The sequence below is a fragment of the Anoplolepis gracilipes genome, chromosome 7 (assembly GCF_047496725.1).
Source record: "Anoplolepis gracilipes chromosome 7, ASM4749672v1, whole genome shotgun sequence".
In the NCBI taxonomy this organism is placed as follows: domain Eukaryota; kingdom Metazoa; phylum Arthropoda; class Insecta; order Hymenoptera; family Formicidae; genus Anoplolepis; species Anoplolepis gracilipes.
Window position 1 is genome coordinate 8669189 of NC_132976.1, and position 25108 is coordinate 8694296.

General features: G+C 32.9%; 1 protein-coding gene across 5 annotated transcripts in view; it reads right to left on the reverse strand.

Annotated features, from left to right (window-relative positions):
• The window catches only part of LOC140667882 (protein Skeletor, isoforms B/C), a 71685-nt gene that overhangs the window by 46149 nt on the left and 428 nt on the right, over positions 1–25108 (reverse strand). For 2 of the 5 annotated variants that reach the window (XM_072896217.1, XM_072896213.1), the window contains exons 1-2: positions 4369–4554; positions 3738–3926 (exon numbers count right to left, since the gene is read on the reverse strand). In XM_072896217.1, coding sequence (XP_072752318.1) covers positions 3738–3804 — 67 coding nt within the window. In that variant the 5' untranslated portion in view covers positions 3805–3926; positions 4369–4554. Of the gene's footprint in view, positions 1–3737; positions 3927–4368; positions 4555–8634; positions 8759–23982; positions 24038–24711; positions 24953–25108 lie in introns of those variants that run through there. The other 3 variants (XM_072896214.1, XM_072896216.1, XM_072896215.1) reach the window with 3 other exon arrangements.

The following is a 25108-nucleotide window of genomic DNA, read 5'->3' on the forward strand; positions in this document are numbered from 1 at the left end:
TTTTATGTTTTTTTGTGTCGCTCTGCAATCACTTATACATTTTAAACAAAGTTCTAGATATGCATGAAAATTGTTAGAATGCTTAATTATGAATTAAATTAGATATCGAAACGTCAGTATAACGTGAGTCTCATTTACATCCAGTGTCTTGGGCGATCTAATTTTTATAATTATTATAATTATCTAATTTATATAGTTATCTAATATAATATTCTAATCATTTTTACGCATATATAAAACTTTTTGTAGAACTTTTACAGCATTCTCAAGTGCTTAAAATTTGGCAAGAATGCTAAAAAAATTATTGAACGACAAAGTGAGATGCAGCGTAAACCTGGCATTTTTCTTATTTAATAACTAGAACTATTTGTTAAATTTTATCAAGAATTCTAGAAAAATACCTTATTAAAAATAAAGCCAAAACTCTCAACAATTAATGAGTTTTCCACAAAGTGAGACGCCAGTTTTGCACACACGGCTAACTGTTTACAAGCAGATGAAAAGCAAAATTATCAAAAAAAGAATTTTCGAAAAAATTTCTTGAATCCCAATAAAATTCCATGAGACTTTCCTCATTTTTCTCTGGATACAAAAGAAATCCCTGAATATTCCCGGTTTTTTGTGTTTTTCGAAAGAGTAGACACCCTGTTATAGTTCAATGATAAAAAATTTATAAAAATGCTCCATACGTGGAAAAAACTCTTATCCCTACAAAATTAATATTACAAATAAATGTTCTTCTCTTAGAATATTTCTAGTAATGATGCAAAAACAAGGGATTTTAAAATGAAAAACTTATGTAATTAAAAAGAAATTTCAACAAATTACATCTATTAAGTGGACACATACTGTGAATAAAGATAAAATGAGATACGAAAGAACGAAGAGGGAGAGATTCACACATAAAACTTGATTAGAAAGCGATCCCACCGCGAGGCAGATTCTCAGGCTGTCTTAAATGTAATTTAGATTTAGTATGACAAAAGTATTACGATATTACATTATATTGAATTTTCTTTATCTTTGTTTCGTGACATAAAAACATTTAATGAAAAAAATGGCTATTTTGCAACATGCTACATACAAATTAGAATAAATTTTATGATATTAAATTTAAAAATGATCTTAAAAGGTTATCAATTTTAAATTACATCAAACTTAATCAATAAAAAAATTGATGTATTTCAAATATATAAATATATAAATATATAAATATTCAATATATATAAATATATTCAAATAAATATATTAATATATTAATATATATATAAATATATTAATATATATATATATAAATATATATAATATATATAAATATGTTTTATATATATATTTATATTCAAGTAATTATTATTTATATTCGTTACTTTAATCAAATAATTCCCAATTCATTGAATAATGAGAATATATTTATTTTTTTTAAAATGTCATATTTTAAAAAGAATATCTGCATAAATTTAACAAAATTAATCAAAGGGTTAAAAAATCGTGTTTCAAATTTTATTTCCTAACTCTTTTTTTATAATTTATGCTCAAAGATTTCTCTTATTACGCTAAAAAGATTAACTATATTATTTTTACATTAAACATGCGATGTATATAAAATGCTAACACATTATTTTATATGACAGATATAAAATAATTTCAAAGAAAGAAGTATAAATCGACAAAACAAGTCGAAAATTCCCGTAGGGGAATAACAATATGATAACACTAACTTATTCACGCTTTTGTGTCCGCCGTGAATCGTTGAGATGGATTATCCAAACGATTTTGGTGGAATCCTTCGATTCACCGGTGACGGCGAACTGGTTTGAAAGCGAGTTCGGTCGGCGAGACCGACCGACGTTTGCGATAGGAAACGAGCAAGGAGCCGGGTGACGAGACGCGAAAAGCAGCGACCCGGTATCGATAGAAAGAGACAGGTGGGGAGAAAGAGAGAAAGATAGTGAGACCAAGTGAAAGTCCCCCAGCAAAAACCAGGCCAGGGCTTCGTATCTTCGCGTGAACACACATTGATGGGGCTATTATGCAATTTACGCATTTGCACGGTCGTATCTACTTGCGCGTCGCTTTACCGGGACGAACGGCCGCGTCCCCGTTTCTCCCCGTTGCACAATTTACGTTTTAAACGACTAAAAGTTTTCAAATTACAATCGCGGTCGCGCCGACATTGTTTTTCCGATTATCGGGGGCTCATTCGCGATCAAATATCGTGCGAAATAAAGCCGTTGACGTTTTCTTTCGCAACATACATTTTTTTTCGTCCGATTATAATTGCTTCATTCGGAGATCTATGTGATAATATATTTTTAAGGAAAACAATTCAATATACGGTAGAAATTTAAAAGATTTTGAGATTTTCTTTTTATATGCAACACTTTAAAAACAATGTCGTAGAAAATGTGAAAAAATATTGTGTTTACATATAAGAGATAAAGTAAATACACTTGACGCTCTTTAGAACCGAAGGAATAAATAATATGTCAAAAGAATCTCGTTTCATCTTCCTCCAGCTGACAAAATTCGACGATCTTAGGTTGTATATCTTTCATACTTATGCTAAGTTTTAGGATCTTCTCATGGATCGTATCTCAAGCGTTTTGTAAAGTATTTATGTAACATTTACGCACGAATCGTTTGAATTTAAAAAAAAAAATAAGCCAAAACAATAAAAGAAATATATTGCACGCTAAATTGTTTCGCGCGTTTATTCCGTTTTCATATTTTGTCATAATTTAAATTCTTTAATATTTCAATAGTTAAACGACTTGGTTGTGACATAACATATCCATGTAAGAATTCAACGCATAGACGCGAAATGTCTATAAAATCATTGAGTTATTCTCAGGAGGTCAAAACGCCGGCAAACATTCCGCGAAAAGTATTTTCTCGCATCCGTCTGTGAAAGGAAAGTGGAAGGTCACGTAATTTATATCGCTTTATCTAATAATGAGATTCGAAATATTACCGCAAAATACTGGAGACGCGTATAACAATAACTTTTGCACAACGCAAAGTGCCATATGAATCTCGTCTATGAAATTCCAACACATTTTAATTAAATTGACATATAGCTCAGAATACACGTAATACTTGTGTATATCACAAGCTGAATAAAATATATTAATCTTTATAGAAGAGGAAAAAATTGTTTCAATGCATAATCACGCATGTATCATGCATATTTATATATAAATGTTTTTCTTAAAAAAAATATTGTAACATAATACTATTATACTATATCAATTAACAAAATAGATAATAAATCCAGTGAAAATTTATAAATAAAATAAATCTCTTTCGAATAGTATTTATTATGCATTAATGATTATGTGTAAAAGGAGTATGAGGTTTGGAAAAATATTTCGGCAAGATAAAATGTTTTTTTTTTAATTTACGTTATTTTGCCTAATTGTAATTTTTATATTTTCAATAATGCAGTTAGAATAGAAAAAAGATTCATAAAAAATATATATGCAATTGTAACAATTATTTTTTGGTGAATTATTTTATTCATTCAAGCTGAGAAGATTCTTCTAAAATTACTTTAAATAAAATTGACAAATTAAAGTTTTATTATTATTAAAAAAAATTAATTATTATTAGCATAAAAAAAACACAAAGAAAAATTGTGAGATTCTTTCTTCAGACTGATGTAAAATTATGTATTCATTATGTTACGTTCAATAATCGCATTATGTTTTAGCTAACTATTAATAATTGAAAGAACTTACTGAGCTGCAATGTGGCGAGGGCGAACAAAAGCAAACCGGAGATAACTCGTTGCGACTTCGCATCCATTTTTCGATGGGTCCGGCCACTGCTGGGGTCGAGTCCTCTTCTTCTCCGGTCACTGCTGCGGATGGTGGCGATTATGGCACATGTACACACACACGAACCACACGCGCGCACTTATATTCGATCTGCAATTCGAAAAGAACACTGTGAAGCTTTGCGCTGATCTTTCCCGCAAAAATATTCCCATTAATCACCTCGATGATTTTTAATTTTTAACTTATTACGATACGTTGGGTAAAATACTATTTGGGCTTAAGTTATCATCAATAATCCAAACTGGAAAAATTTCGATATATAAATCGAAAATTTATCGCGAAATTTTTCTCGAAAAAGTAATTATAGAAATAGATGGGCGGCGAAAAATAGAGATCTGAATTATAACAATATATAACATTGAGATATCTATTAAAAAGAACGCGCGTATTCCTGTTGTTAATCGATATGAGAAAACTATTTGAAATACGTGGAGAGAAAAAAAAAGAAAAATATTGTCTGTTAAAACGCGATAAATTCACGAGTTTTGATGAATGTTGAGTATGATATCTCGAACGACAATCCAATACGTACGAGAAATAATCGGCGAGAGATCGAACAGGCTTGATGGTAACAATTCACCGGCTCTGAGTCGACTGACTGAAAATTCGACACTGATCGCGCGGCAAACCTTTCTCGAGAAATCACACAGCTCACAGGCCGTGTACGATCTACTCTTACTCACAGTGCTTCTGACAATGAAGCACAAAAGCCGTGCGAGAAAGTTTTATAAGACAGGAATTTCTATCATGTAGATATATGAGATATATGACTGATATCGGGAATCAGCACATGTTGACAATTATATATAATTTGGAAATATATATATATATATATATGTATGTTTCTAAATTATATATAATTATTAACATGTACTCATTCTCAATATCATATCTCGTATACATTTGTCCTGTTATAAATTAGTTTATGTTTTAAACATAGTACGGCAAGTCGAATTTAATGAAAATTGTATTATTAGTTTTCTCTATATCTTGAATCTATTAACCGTTTTAAACAGTTTATTTTTCTAATTTTGCACTTTTTACACATTATTAATCTCTTCATATATCATTCTGATACGAGAATATAGTCAAAATACAAAAAATATAAGATTTGATAACTAAAATCCTATAAAAGTTATAAGACTTGCAAATTAAAAGACAGAGTATTTCTCTGGAATCATTTATTAGTCACCATTCAACAGAATTTTAAACCTTTACTCCGTTACGTTATTAATATTTACTCTGTAATTTTGATATCATACAGATGGTCAATTGTGTCGCATTTATTAATAAGTAAAAGTGTTTTAAAAAATCTGAAAAAATTCATATACTTTCTTTGATCTTTCTAACTATATATATAAAGACTAGATGAATAAAATTTGAAAAATAATTTGCTTAAATATATTATAATTGCGAATATGTGAAAAAACTTAAAATACACTGTTATGATAAAAAAAAAAATCAAAACTTTCAAACAAATAATTAAAAGAAAAAAAATAAAATTGTCAGCAATTAAATGAAAATCTTAAAGAATAATAAAAAAAATTTACCGTATTAATAAATTAAAATGAGATGCTTAATTTTGAAATGTAAAAAATAACATTTTTAATGCATCAAAGTCAGGTTTTCAATGTTTTTTTATGTTAAACATTCTTATTAAAAATATATCGTATGTATCATATATTATACATATATAAAAAATAAAAAATAAATTATATAGCGTACTTGTATAACAATAAAAAACCGATAAGCGTCGCAAATAAGCTCTCGACATTTTCTAACGTCTTTCGTGTATAAAAGAAACATCACTTTGTTTTTAAGAATGTATTATATAATATGTTAAAAAATAAATTATATGACGCACTCGTAATAGAAAAAACTCTTATAAAAAAAAAATTGACTTAGCTTCAGAAAAAGTATACGTAAGTGTATAGATGAGTCTTTAACTAATAGAGAGTTTTGACTACTCGCTGTATAAGGAGCGACTGCCGCAAGAGACAGGCCGCTTGACATTTCCCATCTCAATAACTTTTTTTACAGAGCAGCGCTATGATCTTATGACGTTTCGTTTTCGAAATTGATATTCTTAGGCTGCGTTTCGGTGAAGCCGAAAGTTAAACAAAGATAGACACAATGTTCGTGAGTGTCGTGGAATCGTTTAGTGAAACGCAGCCTTAGAAATTACAAGGACAAAAATGATTCACCAGTACTTGTGAGTAAGGATTAAAATTCTTATTTGCTTCTCTTTAAATTTTATTAAATTTTAAAAGTTGTGCCTATAATTTATTTTCTCACTTTATATAAATTTAATATTTAATATTTAATATAAAACAAAAAAGAACACACATAAAATGTTACTAATATTTATAAAATTACTTAAAATATACAATAAAAGAAAAACTAATCAATATATAAAGTATTTTGTAAGCTTTTAAAAGCTTAGTGTTATTCATTGAAGCCATTCATGTATAACATATTTCATAGCTATTATATATTCCGGTAAACAAGAATTTGTGTATTAAATTGTTAGATACAAACAAGAACTCATGCTAAAATGTTTGGAAAATCTTATTATCTAAATTTTTTTACCTAGCATGAGTTGTACACCTAAATTGTAAAAACGAGTTAACTAAAATACCATCGAAATCATCGAAACAAAATTTACAAATTTACTATCTACTGCATCGCACATTAATTCACTAAAAAAAATTAAATTAAAAAATTCCAAACATACGAGATGATAAAGAGTCTCACAATTTTTAATATAAACTCTGAGTTGGATATTTTTTTAAATATAAAAATTAAAGGTACAAAAATATCACGTTTAAATAGATTATTGTATATATCGAGTTCTCTTTTATTTTTTAAAACTTTTCTTTCTATTCTGATATCTCCACATTCTTAAATAATAACGTCTAAAACTTTCTATTTCGAATTTGTTTCGGCGTTGTTTAGACTTGTAATTTGTCCAAAATATCTGTCGTGTACTTTGTATCGCTATCTATAAAAAACAACGAGTGCAAAATCAAGCGTATCAGGTCATATATTTCCTACTATAGATATGTGTATCGTTACGAACATAATCTCTTTCTACCGCTCGAAAGCACACGCGTATAGACATCCAGTATTTGGATAGCGCTTATCGTGGACCTAATTTTTCTGTCTATCGCGATATATTTCTATCTCGATAAATGGGAAAAAGTTTACTTCAAACAATTGTGGACATAAAAATCATAAATTGTTAAAATTGTTAAAATGTGTAATATTATTTTGAAAGAAGCAAATTTGCGTCACAAAAAATCTTTTAGAAGCAATTATAATATCTAAGTATTTCACATTAATCAATATATATCTCTTTATCGTTGTCTCTTTATTATAAAATACCGTAGATTTTATATCAAATGTTTATCAATAAAAGAAAAAAAGGAGAGATAAGTACTTATGTCTAAAATTTGTATATAATTTGAAATAATGTTATTGCATCATATCAATAATCTTATCTTAATCTTCTCTTCCTGAAATTTTTCTTTCCTTCGAAAAATATAATAAAATACCTTTTTCTATTAATCATATTAAATATAATTAAATATCTTTCTTGTCATTATAAAACTTTTCATATGATTCACTCAATATCTCTCTATAGAATTATATCTATATTATTTCACGAGCGATTCTCATTATCGAAATGAAGCATCGTATAATTGATAAATAACTCGACAATTCGTAAATTCGGCATCGTAATCGATGAAACCTCATTTCTACAGAATTCCGCGCGTATTCAAATAGCTTACTCTAATGCGTCGAGAAACTACACGCACTAATTAATTCACTTATTGTTAATTACGTGTCTCAGCATATAATCATGATTGAATTATTATTATATACAAGGGTAGACATCAATAATTTATTCTTAAAAATGTAATTTTGTCAATCGGCAAAATATTTTCTTTTGATAAAAAACGTTAGAAATATACTCTAAATTATCTCGCTTTCTTGACATAAAAGCCAATAAATTGAATTTGTTTAACGCACTGATAAATAATTCTATGATATTAATTTGTTTTATATAAAAAACAGTTAATTATATCTTTAAGAAATAACATACATAAAGAATAATAATAAATAATAATAAATTAATTGCAAAAATTGCTTTCATTTATGACATACATATATAATTTTATTAAGACTTTTACACAAGTTATCGAAAGATTATCGCGCAACTTTAGACATGTTATTCAAAATACCGTTACGCAATCTCTCTTCAATTATTATAAAATTATTTTTCTTTTTTAAGAAGAGAAAGTTTTATGCAATAAAAGCGTTTGATCGCTTTCTCAAATCAAGTTAATTTTTTTGGCAAGATACTGCACAAAGATACGAGACGGAAGTTTCCTTCCACTTAGCCATCTTATTGAGAATATTAGACTCTCTGATGCGATAATTCTAAAGATATCATTGCTAAACTTTATCACGAACAAGATATCTCGAGATGCCAGAATGTTTTTACCAAACCCGAATAACAGAGATTCACCCTCTTCACGCCGCCATATAATCGGCCTTCCCGCGCACATCGGTCAACATTAGCGGAACTAATCTCACGTTCACACGGACATCTCTCCCATCGCGCACACAATATACCCGATACGAGACAGGTCCACGCTAATTTTCATTCACTTTTGCCCAACCAAATCGCTTCGATACTTCATCCCTACGATATTTCAGCACTCGATCTTGGATTCTTTGCGACGCTTATGTCACCGCGGCGCGTTATTTTTTGACGGGGCCCGACAACCCTGACCTTATCAACCAGCCACGCACGGCGCGGCAGCAGCAGCAGCAGCAGCAGCAGCAGCGGAGCCGGCGCCGAGGGGGCCACCACACGGAGGCCACCACCGTGGAACGCGCGTTTTCGTGTGGATGTGGAAGGACTGACGGCGGCAGCGACGGCGGTGGCTGCTCGGCACTACTCGCACCCCTCGGCAGAGCGAGTACGACGCACCCCGTTCCCCGGGATATGTATTGGCGGGTAGGAAAGCTCCACCTATCGCGCGACCGAATGGGAGGGCCACAGGAAGACCCGGAGCTTGCGCCCTTCGGCTAGTCCGTGCACCAACCCCTTCCTTGGCTTTTTCCCAACTTTCGAGCTTGCGGTGCGTCCTCCCCCCTTCTGACCTACCCTCTCGCCATCGCTCGCCGCCGTCATTACCATCGCCGCTACCATCCTGCGAGCTTTTGCCCCCGACCCTCCCCTCCCCCGAACCCCCGAAGCCGTCCCCGTTGCCGCTCCGCTTCTCATTCTACCCGCCCTAACCCTGGCTGGCCGACGGGACTCCTACCCTAATACGATACAGAACGCCAACCGGCGAAATTCGGACTAGCAGCAGCGGACCGCAAGCACAGAGTCGACGAGTTTCTTTCATCCGGGAAACGCAAAGTGGGGAGAGAGGAAGGGGCAAACCCTTACGGATACGCTTGCAGCTTGCGTCTTCTTGCGTACCTCCGACCAAGCGCTCTTCTTCTTGTCCCGCTGTTCTTTTTTGGCGTTCTGTACGCGCGCGAGTGCACCTTTTTACCGAACGGCTGAATTTCGGTGGGATTTGCGAGCACGTATGCACGGAAAACCTTGCTTGCCTAAGTAGACGTCCTTCCGTTCTCTTTGCTTGCAGTTTCTTGCTTACATGAGGCACCGAAACGCGAAACCGAGAGTTAGCACAACAGCGGAGAATTTCCAAGATGTATGTAGCGTCTTTTCGGAAGCTCGGCGCGATATCTCTTTTCGTTTTATCTTTTCTTTTCTCTTTAACTTTTAGTTTTGCATATATATATATATATATATATATATATATATATATATATATATATACAGAACTTTCTGTATCTACTTGACGTTTCTTAGTGTGTCGAGCTCTTTCTTCAGCTTACTGAATAGCTAACATATCTCGGATAAAGAAACGGAAATGTATCTATCCATGCAGAAATATCAACTTTTTCTTTTCAGATATTAAAACGCAAATTTTTTTTCTACTATTCGTTTATCTACAACTGACATACACGTAATCAATAATGGTAATAATTTATTCTTCTAGAAAAGTCTATTCTATTTTATTAAGCTTGCTGCTCTATTAAAGATTACAGTTTATTTTAATCGATCATTCTATATTAATGACAAATAATTAATAAAATATATTTCGTAAAATGCATTCAAATTTGATTAGAATTTATAATTGTAATATGATTCGGACTTTAATAATTAGATTAATATTTCATAAAAAAAAGGAGATATATATATATATATATATATATATATACATGCGGGAAATGCGGGAAATTTTAAAGAAAATACTTCTAATCGCACGATGCAGTTTGCAAAAATGGAGATGCACTCGAGCCCCTCTTGACGAAAATATGTGTACGAAATACTAGCATGTCAAGCGGCCAGTGACAGTTTTTTCGATCGTGTTTACGCGCTTTTTAAGCGCGTTTCGGTCGCTACATACGGACGGATGAAATTATTGTTTTCGACGGGTTCAAACAGCACTCGTGGGTATTGTGTTCAAAGGCTCATGGAAAGCATTGTGCGCGGCATCGATGTCACGTTGCTGTGATTTATGCGTATGAACGTCGACGTCTAAAAGACAATAAATCATAGATACGAAAAGGAAGATGTCTCTCGCGAAGAAAGTAGATCTTCTCGTGCGAAAATAACTACGAGTTTGTCGCTCTCATCGTGTGACATGCATAAAAGGCGTTATGAGAATAGCGATAAACGATTTTTTGATTGCTCTCTCTTCACGTGCACGATCGCTCTCGAGCGATTGATAAACGTTGCAATCGCGATATCGGCATCACAAAAATATTTTGGAAAAGATAACTCACCAAGGATCGTTCAACTATTGCGGATAAAGCTCACTACTGGATACCATAGAACTAGCATAGTTATAAACTATACGATTAAAATTATACGAAAACATTTCTTCAATAATTGAGAGACATAAAAAAACAATCTGTAATTTTTTCTTGTAATATCATATAGAAAAATGTCATTTAAGAAGATATTTCAATATTCTCTTTCAATATTATTATATTAGATTATGAATGCATCATAGCAAAAAAACAAGTAACATATTTTTAATTCAACTTTATAGTATAAAAATTTAAGTATACCTTCATAAAAAATTTATAAATGCAAAAATTATCTTTTAATATTTAAAAATAGAAAATGTAAGTTTCATCTAATTTTTTGCACAGATAAAAATATTGCACTAGTCAAAGAAATCAGATAAATTTAATGATAAATAACATACGCTGAAACGAACCAAAGTAACTTCAGAGACGATTATTCTCTCTAAGATTGCGAAACTAAAAGAAAAGATTTGAAATTCGATATCATGAAGTAATATCGAACATGCGCCTCTTTACATCGCAAACGAGCAACACCGAGAAAATTTAACGAACAACGATAGCATCTATTAGGTATCTGTCAAACTTCCTGCAGCCGCGTTAAACAATTGGCAGGTTTGGCAATATTATACAAATACTATATCAACCGACTGTCATTATGCAATTTAATTAAACATTTCATTACACTTTGAACGACAGGTAAGCGATAGATATATACAGATGCAATCGAGAGAATAGTACATCTGCGTATGCAGCGTCCGTATATGTACGATCACATCTGATAGAGGCATACGCGTTTAATCAAGTATTTCATTACGAGAGAAATTGAAGTTGCAGAAACAATTTAATTAAGAACTTTATTTTATAAAGAAATGTTATGCATCAAACTTTTGTTTTTTTATCGTCCGTAAGTGATTGCGATTATATAAGGAATTTTTTTCTTTTCGTGCAACAATTATATCAAATAAATATATAGTTTAATCGCTTTACAAATATATGCAAGTTTATTATATAGATATAATTTAACGACTAAAACGATGTCATTTTTCACGACACGACTATTCGGACGGAGTTCGGAAATATTCTCTGTATCAGTAATTTTTATAATAATTTCCGAAATGATGTAGAAAGATATTTCTTACGTGAACCAGATCGGGGAATAACGCTCTTTCTATGCACGATCTATCGAGAGAAGCGTCTCAGGCCTATCTTTCTTAAAAATGTCTCATTTTTCACATTTATTTTTTGGCGACAGCGAAATGGCATCGAATCCTGAATTCGGCGAACTGCGCGCTCACGTTACGCGAATAGACTGAAAATATGACGGTATTTCAATGAGAAATGAACTTCTTGCTCCGTAATGCTTTGAGTATATATTCCCGTTTCGCTGCTTCGCCTCGCCGATTCGTTGGTAGAGAACATTTTAAAGATTCTCTCTCGTTTTCTCCTCTCACTGTCCTCCTTGCTTTCTCTTTCCCTTTTCTTTCTTTTTTTTTCTCTTTTATACCACCGACCAATTCGTTACGTGAATTTCTATTTCATGCAGCTAGCAGGTTATTTTTGAACTTGCACTCAGAGTAACCACTGGTCCAGGCCGGTGATATCGAATCTCTATATGCAATTTCCCTTACCAATACTACGAACGAGATCGATATGTACAGGCTTACATTGCGCTGTAAACGTGCGTTGCAGGCTGATGCACTTTCTGTGTATTCGACAGAAATTTGGCTTTTTAATTTGATAAAAAGCTATATATATATATATATAATAACTTATCTTGCGAATTTTTTTATAAAGTATCTATTTAATGTCTGTATTATAGAGCGTATTATTTAATATTAATATCATAATTCTTAATAAATTAATCAACTTGTATCAAAATGAAAAGATAAATTAATATCAAAAGATAACATAGATTGTCTCTTCTATATTCCATTCGAATTTTTTCTCAATTTACAGTAAAAAAAAATTTGTCGATATTAATTTTAATAACAGGAAAATTTTATCCCGACACAATTTTGTACGTAAAATGTTCAAGTATTATTCTCGCGTTTCTGGCAACCAGAAATTCGTGACAGAATCGCAGTCGCGCAGCTATACGGTATACCGTTAATAAATATTCCCGCAAATTTTCGCGCGAATCATATTAAGTCATATCGGGTTTCTTCGAAGCTCGAGAGCTTTGAGGGTCCACCCTGCCTCTCCCCGCCCCATCGAAATGTTTCATGCACGGACGCGCGTATACATCGATAAATTCGCGGTGCCTTTTCTACCGCGGACCGCGCATTATTTGCAGTTTCGTAAATTCATTTCCGTGACGAGAAAATGGTAGGTATATCGTCATTTCGCTCGGAGTCGCTATTGGTTTTATGCCCAAAAAAAAAACATAATAATGTACCCACTCTCATCCGCACATCCGCGTTTCCGCATCTTTCCCGCTCCCTCTTCCTCTTTCTCTCTTCCTCAACAATAAGCGCCAAGCTCGTTCGTGCATCGAGCACCGGGATACGGGACTGAATTTCAAATTAGTCGATCCCGCTACGATTCCTTCGCTGAACACACCGATCTGTGTGTACTGCGTATACATAGGATGTTCCAGAGAAACCCTGCTCCTGATTTCAACCCTCAACTGATACATGGCCTTCTTAGGGAGAGCGTTCCCTAACATTCTACCCTTCGTGTTTTATCAAATGTGTTAACCGTGAAATAAGGTAACAGAACTGAATATTTCTCTCTTAAGTATTATTAACGCTTTCGGCCCTGATTCGGAAAGCAATATTTCATTGTTGAATTCCAGTACATTTAAAGATTTAAATAATATTGATTAATTAATTTGATACATATATTTTTGAGAAAATTATATATAAATTATAAAATAAAACAAAGTAAAAAATAAAATTTTTTCTAGTAAATATTTTTTCCCTAATGTTAGTACTGTATAAATTTAATTTTGCACAACAGAAGATATTAATAATGAAAAAAATTTTTGTCAAAAATTAGAAAACTGCAACTTAGAAAAATCTAACTCAGGCTTTTCTTTTTGAGAAAAAATTCTTGAAGGTCTTAAAGTATTTCAAAGTATTTTACAAAAAATAGTAAACTTGAAATGTTATAAATGTTAGTTGACAATCTTTATCTCGCTATTAAATGAAGATCAAGAAAAAATTTAGACAAATTAATTAGAAATTAATAGAAATTGAATTGAAAATATGTTATTGCGACAAGAAATATATATATATGTTTAAAATTAAAATAATTAATACTATTCTAAGTATCTTATAGAATAGTATATTTCTAAAAACAAGCCAAACGCTTTAATATATCATTTTATTATTTGAAAATTGATAAATCAATATCATATATTTATAGATACCTATATTACACAGAGATATGTTCCACAAATATTATAAATTAAAATATTATAAATATCTTTTACATTTACACATTTATACATTTATTTGATAATTTTTCTATAAAGAAAAATATATAAAATGTGTAATCTTTAAAAAAATGGTGCTTTTAAATCTTCAAATTTGATTTTTAAGGAAATATCTGATGATTATTTAATTCATATTAAATATATAATTTATGGATTATAAAAATACACATATTTATAATATAGATACAATAAAAATTTATATAAATAATAACTCATACAAAAAACATTAAAAAAAATTTTTTTAAATATTCAAAACTCGATTAACAATATTAAGTAGTATTCTGTGATTTTCGTAACGTATTGTATATTTTTATATCAGTTTTATTAAAAGCTTTCCAATAGCAAAATCGAGAAAGTAGAGATTGAAATCTATCAAAGTTAGAGAAGGAACGTTTGATCTAAGAAGGCTGAAAGTAACAGATCATGTTGCATATCATAGGTCAACGCAAGAGAGAAAATGAGGTATAGAACTGCGACGAGAGACAATTAAAAAAGCTCAAGCAGCGGCTTTGTACTAAACTCAGCCTGCACACGCGAACTTCGCGGAGCGAGCTTTTCAAAAAATTCGAGTTCTTTTTCTTATGAGTTTATCCTCTCGGAAGCAAAAGAGAACCTTTTTTTTCGACCGTCTTCTATACAATACTATAGCTGTATTATTTCAATTTTGCTTGCTGCTGATTTTTTTATAACGTATGATGACAAATCTAGAATGATGCTTTGCAAAGAAAATGAGACGTTTTTTATGCCCGCGTAACGAGTATTTCCCTCGATTTTTCTCGACTTATGCACACGATACATTGCGAGTAACGACCTCGAATCAACGTCACGAGAGACATTTGAATTTACGTTGTCGTCTAAGATTTAAGGAGAATAATATCTGATATTATCATATAGCGGGCATGCATACATTCATCGTTTGTAAGTTAGAAACTAGTGAGATCACATAAACATACACATACAGTTTCAACACCAAATCAATTTTTTCTTAATAAAAATATTGAACAACCTTTGAGTGATTAAATGAATTTTAGGAACACGTTTTCAGGGAATAAATAACACTTCGGTCTCATCGATTTTCAAGTAAATTTTACAATAACAGTATCTCTGAATCTGGCGCTTACATTTATCATATCTAATATTGAAGTAAATATAAAAAAAAAACATCAACTTTCACCGTTAAAAAACATTAATTTACAACAATATAAAATAAATCATAAAAAATAGAATTATTTTATAATATATAAATTCTTTTATAAAACTTCATATTTTTTAATATGATTTACTTTATACGAAAATTTCGCTACAAAACAATAGGTATAACAATTATAATATTATGATAAAAATATCTGTGAAAAGTCACGCGATAAAAATAGACTAATAATAATCGATACAATCCCCCTCTTGCTGTTGTGCTTTTGGGGCTGTCGCTATTGAACTGTCAATTTTCAGCTGCATGTTATTACGAGATGAGGCAAGGCAAACGTCTGAAGTGCAATTTTATTGTTAATTTAAAATTTGATGAGCAAAAATGCGATGTGGTATTTATATGTTGCATCAGTCACAACAATCCAAGAGATTCTCGTAACAATGAAAAGCTTTCAAATGTGATTTTCGCGTTCTTGTTTCGCAAGTTTTGCCCTCTTCCCCTAATATTCTACAGAGATGCGCCTGGCATTGTGTCAGAAGTTTAATATCTTCCCACGGGAGATCTTTTGAGCTAGCCACTGTGCCACGTGACCATTGGATTTATACAATAGACTTTGACTATAAATGACGTAACAACCGAACAGTCTATTACCGAGCATAAAGCAGATGAAATTTAAAATCTTAATAATTTAAAAACTTACACTTAAAAGAAAATTTCATTGATATTAAAATTTTATTATACTTATTACAACATAGTGTTGCTCGAAGATGATTAATAAAGTTATATTATGTATATATATGTATCACGATATTATTACAGAAAATTAATATTAGCATAAGAACCTTAGTACACATATGTTGTTCTAAACTTCTCTTATGTGAAATTAGTATTATATACTTTCTAAAATAAAAACCGTATTATGGCTGTCATATTGAAGAAAATCAACAAATGTTATTTAAATATTATTAAATCCTGAATTTATATTTTTACTACGTTCGTTATTCTATCTGAAAATTTTGCGCTAATATAAATATGGGAAATAGAAATTCTCTCTCTTTCTCTTTATAGCATAAAACTGTTCTATATAAACTCTAATTAAATGTGTTCCGTTAACACTAATTAACTCTCGTTGCAAGAACACGAAAATTCGTATTACCGTATTCGTAATATTGTATTCATATACACAGATAAACGAATACACACACACAGTGGTGTGTATATGTGTGTGTATATCATACTCTATATAGTCGTTTAAATTGTATTAAAATGATAATTAAAGAGTAAAAGACGATGAAAATCTTGGTCGAAATTCAGGGCAGACATCATTGTACTTTTCATCCTAATACTCAAATCCCTTTCTTCAATTTTAAATGAACGCAGTTTTCCCATCATTAAAGCATCGTAATCGAACGTGATTTCTCGGTAACAATTATTTGGGAATCAAAACTTGAGATTTCGTAGACAATTATCGCGTAAAACAGTCGTAAAAAATTGCATAATTTTGCATGTAAATAATTTTTTTTTATTGCAAAGAAATCTTCCAACCAAAGAAAATTATTTGAAGAAAGTTATTATTCAAATTCATAAAAATGTTTTTATAGTAATCTAATTAATATTACTTGATTCAAAAGATTGAGTTCACAACGTAATTTTTGTATTGGAAAAATGTTTTTCTTCAGACTATATTAGAAATTAAAAGCAAAATCGATACATTCCGAAAGCACAAAGTGCTTCGATAATACTTTTTTCATCTGTGACAATCTTTGCAAATATTAATTACAGTGCTAATGTTAAATTATCTGTATTTAGTGCAATTCTTCTTAGAATTGCATAGATTTATCTGAGAAAACAACTTCGAGAATACTTCAGGATAATTACTTTGCCCCAGAGCGAAAGCTAAAGCTAACAAGGCCCGTAAGTAGAAGTAAGAGCGACGACGTCTCTAAAGATTCGAACGGTTTACGGAAATCGAAACTCCCCGATTACATTACCAATAACATAGTGATCGAAACATTATGGGAAATTTATAGATAAATTTTAGATTATCCATATTATCAAAATTGAAAAATGTTGAAAAAAATAAATATATTAAAAAATAACTTAATATCATCTCTTATTTTACAATACTTATCTTTCAAGATAATAATTATTTTTTTCTAATTATATAATAGTTTCAACATTGTGTTACGCACATAAAAATATTCTCATGTTTTAAAATTAATTTTTCTATTCAAATATAAACATTTACAGTTGAGTTGGAATCGATCTGCGAGTTATAAATCAAATGATAGGCATGTTCGATTGAATTGATACTACAGCATAAATAAACCCTTGTTTATGTTTGAGTACGCGAACAAATAAACATGTCGAGATCGCGCACGTGTCGATTATATTACGCACGTGAAAAGAGCGTTATTTACAACCAATCTCTATACATCCATTATTAACGCCGAAATATCGTAAAAATAAAAAAAAGCGGAAAAGATAGTCGATCCGTTATCCTTAAAAATTTCGAGTCGCGGGGAGAACAAAGCGTAAATTGCACTATACTTTGAACGGCCGTGAGTATCATTGCATTTAAAGCGCCAGCTAATTAATTATGATCAATTTGCGAGACGCGTGCGGGCTCATTGATGCGGCCCCCCGTGTTACATAATCAGGTGCAAGGCAGGAGGTTGGAGATGAGATCGTAGGTTTATTGATTCGGTTTTCTCCGCGGTGGAGAGAGTTTTTTCCTCCCTTCTCTCTTCCACCGTACCTTCCTTTTCCCACCTCGCCCGGTCCTTATTCTACCCGTTACTTTTTGTTGCGCGACTCTTCTCTCCTCTTCCCCCTTTCGACCTCCCGCAACGTTAGAAGTAGGACGCAACTTTCGAGGACTCACGCCTCGCACCTTCGTTGATTCCAAACGATACGGAATTAGTTACATAGACTACGCACGTTTCCTTGCTACAAATGATGTGAGCCATGTCTCAATTTGTATAAAGTAGCAATAGAATAAGAATACTAATGAAATAAAATAAAAATATTAATGTTATGCGTAGAAATAAATTAGTATTAATATATTAACTCAATTTTGTGTATTTTCCGTTCACACACACACGTATAGAAGAGTATTATGAAGTAGATAAGGAAAGCAAAACAGGATTCTTTTATTTTTTTAATCAGTTTAATAGAATAAAAGCAATATTATTTTTATTATTTTATCATTAATATACTGTTTGCATTTTTATATTATATTTTTTTACCAAAATCCAGATACTTTAAAAGTTTGAAATATTTATGTTCGGCAAACTAGATACGTAACAATTGGGCACAAATATTAACATGATCCGCGAGTACTTGAAACAAATATTCCAAAAAGCAATTAATGAGAGATTTTAAGTATTTTATTGTCGGATAATATTCAAGCAAAGTAAATTTTAATAGCCCTATTATTATGTCGATCAAAAACGTTATATAGCTTAAATCTTCCTTGTATAACAATCTGTCATTATACAAGAAGACTTTCCGTGTTCGCTATATATATGTATATATACGAAGACGTTATATGATTCTTTCTTCCATTCATCGTAGCAGTCTATTCTGCCTTGCCGAACTAGTTATTAAATCCTTTTCACTTAGAATACAGTTTTATTAACCATTTCCTATCCCTCTGTCCCTCCTTTCTTGCCGCTGTATATTTAACAACGATGGAAGCGCTATAAATTCAATCTCGCGTACCAATTTCCATTAACTCAATACACACCATACCGTTATAGACGCTATCTTTTTCTTTCATTTTCCAACGATTCGATAATATCTCGTTAATTGATGTAACTAAATAACATGTTGTGATCATAAACAATACACATACAATATCTAATAAAATTGAACAATAATAACAAAATATATGCACATAAATATAATTCGATATAAAAGTAATATATTAATATTTAATTTAATGCGTAAAATTTTGCATAATTTCTTACTATACAGATTATGTCATTTCAAATTCCAATGTCGTATCGCATAAAATATATATATAAAAAAATAAAAAACAATAAAAAAAAATATCCCAGAATTTGAAAATCTTTGTAATCTAATTAATTTTTTTATGTAACAATAAATAAAAACTCATGTTTTTGCATGTTTTTTTCTTCTCTCTGTTCATTTAAATTTAAGATATCAATATGAAACATTCTGTAATACATTTCATTACATTTAAAAACAATAATAAGAAACGAGAACGAGGAACTAAATGATGATTGATTGGAACTCCATAGTTCGTAACAAAATGCTATAATATCTTCTTAGAAGAGACATGTACGTAACAACGGTCAGGAACAATAAATGGTTTCGGAAAGCCGCCGTTGAAGGATGAAGCAAAGGGAACACAACATCGATAAAAGGAGCAGGAAAAATGATAGGAGCGAAGAGAGCGGATCTGCGGATGTTACGATGTAAGGAGTAACACGATATTCCCAATCCAGCGCGGAAGCTTTAAAAACGAGATAAAGAAGGGCTCGCGAGTGCAATAAATCCCCGGGTTTCTTTCCTCTTCCACCCCCACGACCCCTCTGTCCTCCTCCTTCTCCCTTTTCTCTATCCCTCCCGATCGTTTCATCTGCAACCTCGTCGTAAACCCGAAAGAAGCTGATGTCGACGCTGCTGAACGAAATGAATTTACTGTTTACCCGCTTGCGATACGATTCAAAAGTACAGCTATGAAATATAGTTCGAGAGACGCAGTTTAGAAATCATTTCCCCCGCTTCCCACACCTTCTCCTCTTTTCCCTGCCGGGTATATCGATACTGAAATGCGACGGCGACCACGGAATACGAACGAACTAAAATGGACGTGTCGGGAATTAATCTTCCAGCCGGGCTCTAAAGCGAATTGTCTTCCGCTCATTTTTTTTTCCACTCCGCAGTGTCGTAATGAACTGGCTACAGTGTTTTCGAAACATCATTACTATGCAAACGTCATGATAATTATAAATATTACGTTGTGAAAACACACACATGTAAAAAAAAATTAGTTATTAATTTCTAACAATCTGACAAAACAAAATTAGATTGTTACCTATCTGCTTTTTCGTTCTACGTAAAATTAAAAATTACAACACATGGCGCAAGGATGTCTACTGAAATTTAGAAAATAAATGATAATATTACATAATTTTCGAAAAGTTTCGCTTTCAGATTCATCAAAAAAATAATTTCTGAAAAATCTTTTGTACCTCGAAAGACACAAAATGGAGAAACTTCTCTTACGCACGTGTCACAGTGTCATCGCCCTCTCCCCCCTCCCCCCCCCCTCGTGTTGCGAAAGTTTTGGCCGGCATGTGATAGAGAAAGACTGACATTTAGCTACCATGAACCCCTGTTCCGTTCACGCGTTCGGGCGATAATTGTGATTCATTATCAGTGCGGTCATTATTCCTCAGAGTTACATTGTCCGTTTTCATGTCGATTCAAATCGGACTCTGCTCTTTGCCAACTTTGATCAACAAGTTAGAATTATATTCATCACGAGAAAATAGATTGGATAAGCATATTTTGAATTACCAATCAAGAAATCATAGCACTAAATTGAGTCGAAACTGAAAGATATGAAGATTGAATAAAAATTAAAAGATTATAATAAATGACGGCTTCGCTCGGTTTATTTTCATAACTCAAGAGAAATAAAGCTTAAGAAAATTAGGCAACTCATTATAATTAAAATTACGACATTTCTAATACAATCAAATAATTCGAAAATTATCTTTCAAGAAGAAAGTTAATAAAAAGGGAAATAAAGAAAAAAATTGAATGAAATAGTATGATATAATTACTTTTCTAAGCAATCTTTATACTTATGACGTTTAGACTTATGTCTGTAGATATTAATTAATATTTTCTTCTCTAAAACTGTACCAAGAATATCGTTTTAATCATTAAGAAAATTTACGTAGAGAACATAGTTAAATGATAATTCGTAATTCGTTTGCGAAATTGCTCGTCTCAGCATCCGACCGGTTATATGCGCGAACGATCTCGCGCGACGAGAAGAAAAGGAAGAGAAAGACGGAAAAGAACGTCGCCACCCCCTCCGTTTACGTAACCGGCCCTCTTTGGCAGTCTGTGGAAGACGCGCGACCTAAAATTGCATTTGAATAAAGCAATTTGTGCACGCGCCGTAATCCAATTCGGCCCTCTCGCTAGTTTTCGCTACGCGAAAAGCACCGATAAATCAACCAGTTGCGCGGCGCATCGACCTCAGCACGCCCCTACGATGTAGCCATATGGCTTAATTTCGTTCGTAGAGCGTGTGTGGTACTTGGAAAGGCCAGGGAAAAAGCGTTTCACACGTACAAACGGAAAAAACTGACGTTCGCGATGTTGCGGTCCATTCGAATTCGAATTCACTCAATTGCCAATAACAGTGATTTCCGCGATATTACATTAAAGCCGAAATAACCTTACGATTTACGTGAACCTGAAGAAGAGAGAACAGGGCTCTTTTGAAAAAAAATTTCTAGCTACAAAGATAATTTTTGTATTATTATTTTGCTTCCAGCTTGATAAACGACGTGATAAGGTTTGTATTATAAAGGTGTTTATCAAGTAAAATCTATTATATGTAAAAATATTAAAAATATATCTTTAGTTAAACAGTATCGCTGTTATTAAAATTATTCATTCGAAGTAATTAAAATAAAGATTGAGTTTGTTTTGAAGTTGAAAGAAAATTTATTTATTTTTAACTTAAATTAAAAATTGATCTGCGAAATATTATGTCAACTTTAAAATGCGAGCTTAAAACTCGAATGATGTTTGTCAAATAATTTTTGAAGGTAAAAAGGCAAAAGACGTTTCTCCCCTCTCGATCTTTAATACACACTTGTTTACTAGCTACTTTATATTTCAGATATAAACACTTTCTCTGTAAGTTTCAAGGGATACGAAACGGCGTATAGTAAGTCCTAATGTAAAGCGTGTTTAAGCGCGCAGCTTACGACGCGCACGTAACAGCTTAAAGCGCGCGATGACGTACGGAGTCCAAGCGCCGTTAAAGGGGTAATCGTTATAAATCGTTCTCAGAATGTCCCCAAACGCTATCCGCGGAATTGATAGATCTTTATTCGCATTACGTCTGACTTATAGAAATAAACGTCGGTTTTTTTTTTTTTTTTTTTCGCGCGTTAATAATTATTGTACTTTCCTTTCCGTGTGAATGACGCTTTTTTTATAATTTTAATACATTTCATCGTATGATGAGCCAACATTTATTTTCTAAAGTCATGTGAATGAGGATTCTTATCGTACTTTTTTTTTTAATTTTATAAAATAGAAAAGATAGATACATTTATAGAAATATTTTGAATTTTTTAGTTTAACACTATCGCGTAGTTAATGTAGTAAACATTGGGATGTTAAAATAAATATATTCACCACCGAAAACAGATAAGACGGCAAGAATCACTAAAAGTGGATTTATCATAGACTTTCCTTAAGATAATGGTATTATCGGATTCTTATTTCAAAGACATCGGAAGAAAGTTTAAGACGCAATTTATGGACATTATTATATACTCGCTGAAACTTTTTGATCTTCGTAAAACGTGCTTTGCATTTCAAGTACATTGCGAGTCATCCTATGTAATTCTGCGAATTAAACGCAGATAGTTTATAATCAAAATTGTCGAAATATGTACATTGTACATGATGCACATGTGACAATGTTATTTCGCAAATAAATAACACGTAAAATGATCACCTAAATATCACAACACGAAATAGAACGAGGCAAGAAAGAGAATATTTCTTCCCCGAGTCTTTCGCACAAAAATTGAGCTCGTCGATAAACGCTTCGCGGGAGCGAGTATTCCCGATGAAAGCAGGAAATGTAAAGTAGACAGTCCAAGGCAGGTGAGACAGCTACGCTATACGGAACAGCGCTAAGAAACATCGAACAGCCAAAAATCAGAAGCAATTTTTGCAGTCGCGTGTGGATTTTCATGTATGTGTATGTATGCTGTTGGTGTGTGTGTGTGTGTGTGTGTGTATATATATGTGTGCGTGTCTATGCATTGCGTCGCGTGTACGCCAAGTTGTGTGCGTACCACCGGGTCCGAACGAAGTGTGTCGAAACATCTATTCAGCCGAACACATCTAGAAGGTAACCAGCTCCACTGTGATCGCGAGACGTCGTCCCCTCGGTACGGTCCAATTTCCAATGTCGATATCGCGCAAAAGTGGCCCTTCACGCGTCTCTCTCTGAGCGCAACGTTATCGGGGGAAAAAAAAAAAAAAGGAACACGCTCGCGCTCGCAGGTGACGACGCTCTCGATCTATTCGAATAAAACACCAGAGGAACAGAAAACTGAAGAGAAAATAGAGAGAGATAGAAGGAAAGGGGGCGGGAGAAGAAAGAAAAATAGAATAACAAAAAGATAGAAAAGAAGGACAGAGAGAGAGAGAGAAGAGAAAGAGAGAGAGTGTGTGTGTGTGTGACAGCCATCTCACCGCCCGCCACAGCTCATAGCACTCACTAAACGTCACGGAAGAGCGCGGACAAAAAGGACTGGCCGATTGACGATGATTGTTGTTGTTGGTCAGTATCGGTCAATTATTGTTGTCTACGGTCAGCTACGTGTCTATAGGCGCCTTGGGATGTATTTTCGATAACCTACAAAGAGCACTGGCTCCTCTCTCTCCCGTGTACGGTCGCCCGCGTAGCGCCCGGACCGACGTACGCCGTGGTGCCACCTGACAGACTCCGGGAAATTCGAGAAAACGGCATTTCCTTCGGCCCATGCGCGAGAACTTTAATCGAATTTTGGCGAGTTGCAGCGCCGACAACGGCGGGGGCGGCCTCGCTTCGCTGCACGTGATCGACTCCACCACGGGAATTTGAATTTTGCCGCGCGACGCGTTTCCGGTATTCTCGAATTTCATCAAGAATTTCCCCTCGAGCGGTTCCCTCCGTATTAGAGATGGAGCGCATTAATCGGATCTATTCTACCGGCCTTTCTGCGTATTCCCGCGATTTTCATCCCTTTCTTTACCCCCTCCATCTCGGAAACGAACTCGCGTTGACTATTCCGTGTAAAGAAATTTAATAGATATATATTTTCGCAGCTCAGACTTTTTCGGTTACAAACACGCTTTTTCTTGGATTTATCCTCAAATATATAATTACAGTGCTAAGACTCATTATTATCACAAACTTTTGTATCATTTGCAAGGAAAGATTTGCATATCATGATTTATATTTTCGTTCTTGCCTAACGTAATGCGAGAATAGAAAAGTACGATATACTTTCGAAAAATAAATTATAACCAAGGTATATTCAAAAGGCTGCACAGGATACATAAATATTCAAAATTTGATCTTAGAATAAAGATACGATTGTACTCACCTCATATGACTGCGGGCTCGAAATCTCGCACTGTCCGATACACACTTTCACTTACACAAACATTAGACGTCCGACTCGTAAAAAGGCGCACGGTTATTTGATCACGGCTTTTTGCACTCGCGTAACGCGCGAAGTTGGCACAAAAAAAAAACATGTTAGTAGCGCTACTCTACGACGTGTCTTGGAACTTCTTGCTTTTATCAGCGGAGTTAAGAATGATTTACCGACTGCTCAGAGTAAGCTAAAAAGAGAAAAGAATTTTTATAATAATCGCATAGAATAAAAAATAAAAAATTATAAAATAATAACAGAATTATAATAATGAATGATTTATTATATATATATATATATATATGTGGGATAATTTCTTAGATTCTGTTTGCACAGAACACATGGA